The sequence below is a fragment of the Crinia signifera genome, chromosome 6, assembly GCF_055691185.1.
Source record: "Crinia signifera chromosome 6, ASM5569118v1, whole genome shotgun sequence".
Lineage (NCBI taxonomy): Eukaryota > Metazoa > Chordata > Amphibia > Anura > Myobatrachidae > Crinia > Crinia signifera.
Window position 1 is genome coordinate 102,677,018 of NC_139222.1, and position 10,311 is coordinate 102,687,328.

At 42.3% G+C, this 10,311-nt stretch overlaps 1 protein-coding gene across 1 annotated transcript; it reads right to left on the reverse strand.

The window, feature by feature from the left end:
- Positions 1–2,249: 2,249 nt before the first annotated feature.
- BCL2L1 (BCL2 like 1) lies at positions 2,250–8,820 on the reverse strand. The gene is made up of 3 exons (XM_083146610.1): positions 8,481–8,820; positions 5,518–6,148; positions 2,250–2,604 (listed from the first exon to the last, which is right to left on the reverse strand). The coding sequence occupies exons 2-3, from the start codon at positions 6,004–6,006 to the stop codon at positions 2,467–2,469; spliced, it is 627 nt and encodes a 208-aa protein (XP_083002736.1). The 5' UTR covers positions 6,007–6,148; positions 8,481–8,820; the 3' UTR covers positions 2,250–2,466.
- Positions 8,821–10,311: the final 1,491 nt, after the last annotated feature.

Consider the following 10,311-nt stretch of genomic DNA (forward strand, 5'->3'; position numbering starts at 1 on the left):
CATAGGTGTGAACGTGTCCTGACGCTACATCCAATCGGCACAATCTTGCACCTGTACATATCCCATATACTTTCCACATGTAAAAGCAGCATGGCAACAAGTATAATATGAGATAAGCATTTTTGCAAGCAGCTCTAGACACATTTTTAATGTTGACTGTTAGTGTCCATAGGGTGGATAAACCAATGTTAAAGGCTGAACAACCAACAGACCTTATTCTATTAGAGCTTCGGGAGGTGTGGACAGAAGACTATATACAATGAATATCCTCCATCCCATTTTGTTCTAGCTGAGTGTTAGTACGTGTCTTCCTGGTCACATTTAAGATACCTACTTAAAATAGGTCACAAGAGACAGATACTTTTAAATGACCCCAAATCATAATAAAATCATGACTTGCATAAATGTTAGTTTGTTGTGTGGTGTATAACATGCATTTTCACTGAAACGTTAGTAATGCTGCACCCTACAGATGCAAACATAGCATTGCTACTAGGATAGAAAGGTCATGGTGGTTGTACTCTGGAATGGTGCTTGACCATACCTCCCAACTTACATTCTGCTTGGATCGGGCCGTGGCCTACAATTTGCGTCATTCCGTGAGGCCACGGCCCTGTTTTACCATTGTGTGGGCATGGCTCTGCGTTTCTAACCATGCCCCTCTGGCTGCGGGAATAGATGCTGTGCGCATGCGCACTGTCTATTCAGCACTTCTCAGCGAGTGACAGAGGGGACTCTCAACGGTCATTAAGTCGCCAGTCAAAAGGTCCATGTGTCTGGTTTTTTTTTTTTGTGCAGACAGGCAGTATTTCATGCCCTAGCATCAACTAGGGCATGGCGGGAGAATAAAATAGTGTGCACGAAGCATTGCGAGCGGTGCAGTGGAGATTGTCCATGTCTACTATCGATATTCGGGTCAAAAACCAGTGAAAAACACCATGTTGACCTAGACATTGTCGGCCTAACTCTTGTCTACCAGTATGCTGTAGACCATCATGTCCAACGTTGGCCCTCCAGATGTTGTAAAAATACACATCCCAGCATGCTTTGCCACAGTTTTGCTACAACTAGTGCAAAGTATGCTGGGATGTGTAGTTTCAAAACATCTGGAGGGCCAACATTGGACATGCCTGCTGGAGACCAAATGACCCCAACCATGGGCACTCCTGTAAGTATGCAGAGGCATCTCAGGCAGTTCCTCTTCCCTGCCTGGAATATCGCTCTGCTGTGGTGCTTCTATCACAGGGTGGTCTATATTTCAGCACTGATAACCAGACCTGTGCTAGAAGTACTGCAGCAGAGAATGAAACCCCAGGCAGGCAACAGGAACTGCACAGGTTTTTAAATAGGCAAGGTGCTAAAACGAACACAAGTTTAAAGCAGTGGTTATCAACCTCGGTCCTCAAGTACCCCCAACAGTGCATGTTTTCCATGTCGCAAGTGAAAAAATTAGCTCCACCTGTGATCTTTTTAAAATGTGTTGGTGAATAAGTGCACCGGCTGGGTGACCTAGAAAACATGCACGGTTGGGGGTATTTGAGGACCAAGGTTGAGAACCACTGGTTTAAAGTTCTTTTATTTCCTCTTTGTATAATGATAAAGGAACTGAACGAACTTGCTTGAGGAATGGTTTAGCGCCAATGCTTGATACATTTGCATGCATTTTACTTTGTACAGCTCTGTATTTACCCTTTTTTATTTTTATTCAGAGAAGCCACTTTATTGTGGCATACAGGACACTTCTATAAAGGATGGGTGAATATCCTTTAGCTTTTACATTTAATGATTGCTGTGACCTTGAGTTATCGACGGTGAGAAGTGCCGATAGCTCTGTCAGTATTCATCGCATTCCCTTCACTCGCTGTTTCCATCTCACCTGTTCCCTGAGGCGTGGTGGAAACGGCGAGCGTGGCTCACCACAAAATGGAACTGACCATGTGATCCTCATGGCAAGGACTTGTCCCTTGCATTAAATATGGAGAGGATGGCTCTTTTTTCCAAGAGGAAAAGCCATCCTCACCGGCCACATTGAATACGGTGAGGATTGTTCGTTTTCCACGAGGAACAGCCATCCTCGCCGTACAAACCTCCTATCCGGCCATATTGAATACTCCTCTGTGGATTTACATTCTTTGGTGTACTGGTTAAGGTGTAGTCTAGATCCCTGATGGGAAGTAAGATGTGCTATATATATATCTCCCTGTACATTAGATATTTCTACCATGAATAACACACCAAGAAGTAGCTGCTGCCAGCAGAACAGAAAAACAATTTATTGAAAAACAATTTAACACTCTGCCTCAATTCCTAAAAGGATTTAAAATAGCTAACAAATAGTGACTGTAGTTTCTGCATTTGCCAGCTGTGACAATCAGGGCTCCCACCACCTTTTTCTGCTTCCTAGCTGCAACATTGTACCCTTTCCTAATCATGACACGTTCTGCCCCATGTCCAGCAGGTGAAGGGTTATCTGCGGCTCATGTAGGAAGCTAGCAGGAAAAGCCCCGCCAGTGTAACTCCAGTGAACAGCAACATCCCAAAGCGTTCTTGGCTCTTCCTTGTATTGGCAGCAGCATCATTTCCATATAGACTGACGAAAGTTTTCTGCGGGGGAAGAGAAATAAGATTAATAATGTCCTGCCTTCAGAAGGGAATAGTTACAGATATTTAGCCTGGTTCCTGTTTAACAGGAACATTGGTTATGTAGATAAACCTACATCAAAACTGAGGTAAAGGCTATCACTCCCTTGGCTGTAATGTTACAAGGATTACAGAAATCTGTACTGATGTCTCAACACAAATATTTGCTGAAGAATGGACTAACATGAGTCCCTGGTTAGGCGAGGACATCATATTACTGGTACATCCTCAGGAGTGTCAGTTGTGGGAGGGAAGCGAAGACAATGGCATTCCTCACATAGTTCTCTGACTGTTCACCTCCACCGAGGACTCAGTCTTTATGATACTCTGTTGCTAGGGCTATGTGCCAGAGCATTTGTTTGCTGTTACAGCATGCTACAGGTAGATGCCACCAGCCACACCTCAACGCAATGTTTATATATGTCCACCTACTAAAGCACTCTGGCTTGAATAGTTAAATTTATCAGGATCCTAATACTTGCTGTGAGCGGGGAACAAATGTGATCGGGAAAAAGACAAAGATTTAAAGCATAAACCAAATTGACAACCGATTCCGGAATTTTGGGGGTGATCTAATCGAGAGCCGGTTGGCATTCCTGCTCATGCATCCAATGGAAGGAACAACCACAGCTGTACTTACATGATTCTGTCACCCCAAAAGAGTTACAACTTGGCAGATATCACGTACAGTTTGTACATTGTTTTTCCAGTGTGGCATGAGACCAAACATGTACGTAAAGTGAACTTGTCATTTTCACACAATCAAGAGGTTATAAATTCAGTAACTACATCATGGGGCAGAGGAGGGATCTTTAGGCCCCCCAACTGACAATAGCACATGCACATCATGCTTCTGACCCTGGTAGGCATGAGAAACTGCATTTGTTTTTGCCAATATTTAAGAACTTTCTTCATGTGATCAGATCCTCAGGCGCATTCTCCGGATCAGCACAAGGTCATATTATTTGATGTACTATACAGCTCTCTATTCCCCCTTCTCAGGCACCACATATTAATGTAAACAGCCGTGTTATGTTGGAGAAGGCGGTACTCGTGGCAGTCATTAATGAGAACTGTCGTTCTCGGACTTAACTGCCCAGCCGCGATGCTGTTTGAAGGGCACAAAACAGCAATGCAACCTAGTTTTGTGGGACTTCTGCTCTCACCCCCTCATCGTGACCTGGAATGCAAAAATATACAGTAACAATTTATATGTTATTTCAGTGTATGTTCATATATTTCTTTTATACGGGATCCTTCACTCTTATTATGCATGGCAATGAACTTGCCAGGGCATCTACCTTAAAACAGATATAGGATCTCTCAGAAAAATGGGTGGCACTCCTGGACTTGGAAGCATTAGTAAAAGTACCACACATTCACAGAGCACTGATGTCACTTGTCTCATTGTGAAAGTGTTCAATGACAGAATGCATAACCCTCAGTAACCAAAGAAAATGCACGCACCCTCGGGACATTATATGGGCATGGAATTCCTTGCCGGCTTAAGATTGTTACATTGTATAGCAACAATTACATTATTCCCATTGTATTACATTATGGATTTGTCTAAAGAAAACATTTAGGAGATGAATGCATAATTAAATTGTTTAATATAATACCTGATCTTTTTTTCTATGAAGATAATGTAAGTCTGCTTGCAGACTAGACCTACTCTCTATTTCTTGTCCCCTGTCAATCTTATTTCTGTGTCATAATCTCAAGACAATCACAAAGGGGAGTGGGAGCCTCTTGGTGACGTCAAGAGATTACATTATGCGGGTGGGGTTATAATTGGCAAACAAAATATGAGCAGTCAGTGGGTGATTCAGGACCGCTCGCTAAGCAGCAGTCGTTAGCCGAAACCCCTCAGTAACATACATCCCATCGTATGGGGACGAATGGGAAAGAAATCATTCGATTGTCACCTGCCATTAAATGATTTACTCCCCTTTGAAACTGACTTTTCTTTCCGTTGGAGTCCAGCCCCTGCCTGCGGGAACGCCTCAGTGACTACGATAGTTGCAGAAGGCATTTGCACATGCGCAGACCCCGCAGCATCGGAACGGGGCCGAATTTATGAATGACCCCCTCAGTCTGCACAGCCGGATAACTATAAAGCTATATTTTTGAATTTCAAATAACTTTAACTGTCCAGTCGTAAACTAATCTAGACAGCGTTGTGTGATGCCCATGATCTTAGAATAATTTATGTCGCTAATCCTAATGATTATAATGTAAGCGGTACATGCTTTAACGAAGCACTCAAAGCTATTTTTTTTTTAAAAAGCTGAGACTGCATGAAGAAGTTGGGTGTCAGATCCATTTACCAGAAATACATTGAGCTAAAAGGGGTTGTCCACTATCAAATAACACTGGCCTGTATATGCACTGATTTTGTCTTTCAAACCTCCTTTGAATGCTGCTCACCCAATACCCTGTCACTGTAGACAGGATTTTTAAGCCAGTGGTTCTCAAACTCGGTCTTCAGGACCCCACACAGTTTACATTTTCCAGGTCACCTGACAGGTGCACTCATTAGTGACTGACACATTTTAAAAGGTGGAGCTAATTAATTCTGTGAGGAGAGCTGCAAAACATACACTGTGTGGGGGTCTGAGGACCGACTTTGAGAAACTGTGTGATAGCTTTTGTTTATAGGATAATATAGTCTATAGTCTATTTGAAACGATTATAATATATAACAGAATTACAAACATGAATAATTATACCCCAGTCTTACTCCTCAGTATGCACATTTCCTGTCCTAAGCACCAGTTACTGCTTGCACCACATACAGTAGTCTACTTGCACTCTTACACAAATTCCCCTTTGTTTTCCACTTTTCATGTTCAGACAACAACCCCAAATCCTCACCCAGCCTCCATTTGCTTGTATCCAGGGTTCTAATGAGGTGTCCAAATATGTAGTCATCCACTGGATAATCCTAGGTAGAAGCTCTTCCATTTCCCTGTTTGCACTCTCAACACAGAGTGCCCCACCAAAAGAGAAGAAGGCCACAATGCGCCCCCAGTTTGTCCCATCTCTGAACAACTCATGCACCACTTGTTCAAAACTCTGATATGCAGTGTCCGGGGTAATGTGCAGCTGGCAGGCGAGGTCTCTAAATGCTAGCCGATACCTCAACTCAAATTCCTCAGATGCTTCAAGCAGTGCTTGCTCTACATTTTCCACCACATTGCTTTCCATGTGTCCTCCATCATGGTGCCTAGCCTCACCTGTGGGAGAGGCCCCATTAGACAAACACCCCTCCTGATACTCAGTGCAGCAACTTGGGTTGAATCCTTTCAGGGTGAGTTTTTTGCATACAAAGGTCTTTACAAGGTGCTTATTGCCAATTTCCATCCTCAGATTTGACCAAATATCATGTCCCAGGAGTGAGAGGCAGCAGCATATAGAAAGTCTGAGTTATTCTATGCAAGAGCTGATACAAGCGCCACTTAGTCTTGGTGCCAGCTTATCATGGCGATGGGACAGCGCAGATCTTCTGCAAAGAGAAACAGATTAATGTAAACATGGGTCAAAAGTGGAAAAGTCTACATTAAACTCTATTAAATAAATATCTTTCTATTGACGCATTTGAAAGAACAAACTCATGATTAATATCAGTTCTACACTCTCAGGATTTATAAAGGTCGGTGAAGTGATAAACTGTCTGGTTGTTATCACCGGCCAATCAGCTCCTACCTGTGAAGTTACAGGCTTGGTTTGAAACATGACAGGTAGGAGCTGATTGGACGGTGATAAAAACACTGTATCACTTCACCGAGCTTAATAAATCTACCCCTCAGCCTTTGCTGCCATAACGAGCTGTGTCACAGTGTGTTTCAATGTTTACACATATTGGTGATATGTGTTGAGGACTGTTCATGAGTCAGAGTTGCAGTGCGCATGTATGCCACAGCATAATAGACATGCTGCAGCCATTTGGGGGCAGAGACCAGGAGCACTGCACAAGACAAAGTATGTCGCCTTTCTTTTGTGGATAGTGTTCATTCTAGCACCTGCCATCTTTGAAAACCCTTGCAGTACCTGTTCCCTGCCTGGGGTGTCGCTGTCTGCTGTGGTGTTTCTAGCACAGGTCTGGCTTGCATATCAGTGCTGATATACAGACCACACTGTGCTAGAAGCACTACAGCAGACAGCGACACCACAGGCAGGTAAGAGGAACTGCTTGGGTTTTCAAAGATGGCGGGTGCTAGAATGAACACTAGTGGAAGTAACCATCTCCTGCATCTACAGATTCACTGGATTTGGAAGCTTAGATGTGGTAGAAACCTTGGGATTACTCAGAAGGTCCCAATTTTGGTCAAATTCTACATATTTGGCCATAGCTGGCAAATCAAAGATACCGACACTGGGCGTACCGTTACACAATCACGCCTCCTGTGGCATATTTTCCCACAGTTGCTGCATACAAAGACACAGCAACATTTGTGTCCATCTCTGAATCAGGACAACAGTGCTGTACATACTGACAGCAAATAAAACCATGCATCGGTCAACAGGTGCCTTTTGCCTTTGAATCATTCTAATAATGTATGAAAGAATAACAAAAATGCCAAAAGCAATTAGCTGTGATCATTGATCATGGGTAATTGGCTAGCAGGGGACTATCCAATTAGCCCCAATAAGGGGACGCTTGCTGCAGCACATCAGCGATTTTGCTTCACTTGCCTCAGGCAGGTGCAGCAAAATCCTCAAAAAGTAGAGTGCTGTAGTGGCTAAAAACACACAGGTTTCACTAAACCTTGGTGTTTTCTGGACAAAACTTGTCTTTTATTGGACAATATAATTGGACATCCCAATAAAAAAAGAATAAAACACACAAATGTTTTAATCGGGGGCAATTGGATACCCCTCATTACGTCTATTATAATTAGAGAGGCCAATCCCTTGTGACGCTTAGAAGCAGTCACTAGTCATGTGAAAAAAATAAATTGGAATAGTTAAAAGGGATTCTAAAGAATAGCTTTAAATACACCAGTTGAGGGTACATTGTTCCACATACTATACAAGGAAGAAAGACCTGCATTACAGCTGTATACACACTCTACAAACACAAAACATTCTTCCAATAATCATAAAGTACACACCATAACTTACCGTATCTCTACGAGCAGATGAAATAAAACGTACAGTATAGTCATCTTCAGTTTATACATACTACAATCTTAAAATCTTTACCAAGATCACATAAATACCAAGTACTTGGATTACACAAGATCTGTGTCACATCCTTACTGAGCTCATACACCAAACCACAAGAAGAGCAAATATGAATTACCCATGCAGACGCCTCTATTAACCTAAGGTCTGCGACAGTGCCCCAGTTCACACTCCAAACAACAGCAATGGGATGGGGGGTCTGTTGCCATTACACCATATATCAACCCATCTATCTGTACATATAATCTCCATGCACCGTACACTCATATGGTATGACACACTACCTCAGCCTTACGCAACATGTGGTTTCCAGCTGCTGTGGAACTGTAGGATCCAGTAAGCTCATTCAGTCATTCTGGGATTTGTAGTACCACACATACTAGAAAAATAATACAGGTCACATAAAAGCTTAATGTGTCAGAGACTGTACATTCAGACATGAAATTCTGTACATTACACTAGATATGCAGGCAGCATTAGTGTATCCATGTACAGTATGTGCACAGATGGATTTATCTATAATTACTATGAAGTCTACCAGTAACATTGTGATTTGTGTCTTCTACGTACAGCAGGGAATGGCACAGGAGAGGGAGGGATAGGCAGACACACACCCTAAGGCTGCGCACACACATCACAGGGATACTTACACTACAGGGGTATCTGCTGGGGTCGCTACCTGTCACTGCGGGGAGAGCCCCCTCGCTGCCCCCCAACACTCTCCCCTTGTCCCCCGCAGGTCCGCCTCTTCCTTGCTGACACTAACCCGGCCAATCCGGCAGCTGGGCGGCGAGAAAGACCGTTGCCCTGGCAGCACCCCAGAGACCTGTGCACGTAACGGGAACGTCAGTTCCTGAACAGAGGACTACATTTCCCGGTATGCTTTGCGTTCTACTGTTCACGGTCCAAAGTTGGCGAGACCGATGTTGCTAATAACGTGTGAGATACTAGTTGCGCAGTCATAGAGGCGGCCATTTTCCCAGTCGACAGTCATCGATGAAGGGATTCCTATGGGTTCGGCCTAAATCGATGGCTGCTTTAGAGAAATATTGTTCAATTATCATCGATGGTAGCGTCCTAGATGCATTGTGCCATCGATTGTTTAACCCATTAATGGTTTGCACATAGCGACATACTGTACGTAGAATGGAAGGGCCGGGGGTCAAGATGTGCCCTGTTCCCTAGAGGCAGCCTAGTTGTTGAAGGACAGAGCAGGCCATGTCTCTGAGGAAGCCTCCAACACACAAGATGCCTGATGCAGAGATCTGCAGCCAGGGAGGAGTTATAAAAATATATATATATATATATATATATATATATATATATATATATATATATATATATATATATATATATATATATATATATATATATATAATAAATAGGTGATAATTGGTTCACAATTTGGTAGCAATACCATCCGATGGTGGAAACATCAGAATGCCTCCATCGAATAAACTAAACACTACCACTCCATGAAAACCATTGGTGGTCAGTGAACATTATTCGTCGATGTCCATCAGTGGGTACACACTACAGATCAAGAGTGGTGTGGCCCTGCCATTGTGGGCCAGATGTATTAAGCTTCAAAAATGATAAAACGGCAGCCAAGCAGTGTTTGGGCCTGTCCAGTATCGGGACAGGAGACTACCTGAGAAGAACAGGTTCTGTAATGAAAAACGCAAACAACCTCGTGAAAAGGACAACCTCAAAAAATACCAAAGCTCAGTTCACACACCTTTGGACACATTCACCCTCTCATTTACTCTCTACAAACCTCATCTGTCTGTCTGTCACCTATCACCTAACCACCTATCGCCTCAAATATATGTTAGCAAAAGTCCTATATAGACACTTACTGTAATTACTATAACCACCATGTCACTTACACCAAATAAAAATAAAAATTATTTTTCCACTTATATATGCCTCATCACTATAGTATATACACTATTTATGTATTTAACCTGTCCTTCTTTCTCTTTTCATTATTATAATCTTTATTATCTGTACTGCTATACAGTGTTCACCTTTGTTTTTTATCTCATAATAATTATGCTGCTACTAAAAAATTATGCTGCTAGTTCGTTTTGCACTGACATACAACTCTCTACCTCAAGAATTATTATTATTTTCATCCCAAAATATATATATATATATATATATATATATATTTTTCATCCCATTTGATTATTGCTGCTATATCTGATATAAATTTTTTAAAACTCACTGTAGATATATATTTATTATTACTGTCACGTGGTTAACATGTATAAACATGCAAATGTGCAAATACTAATATAATGTATTTTATATCCCCATGTTCCGCACGAAATCGTCATGAAATAAATACAAGCAAGTTCCAATTTATGCACTGGGATCCACAAAGATGGCCGTTCTCAATATAAAAGTCCACAAAGGTCCCAGACAAAATGGCCGCCGAACAGAGTCAAAAACTTATGCTAGAGCCAAGTCAGCTTG

Bases quoted from the DNA above. Each gene is read 5' to 3' on its own strand.
- BCL2L1 (XM_083146610.1), bottom strand. From the start codon at position 6,006: ATGGAAATTGGCAATAAGCACCTTGTAAAGACCTTTGTATGCAAAAAA. The intron at 2,605-5,517 runs GTGAGGATTTGG...CTTCCCCCGCAG, and splicing joins TACAAGCAAATGGAGGCTGG to AAAACTTTCGTCAGTCTATA.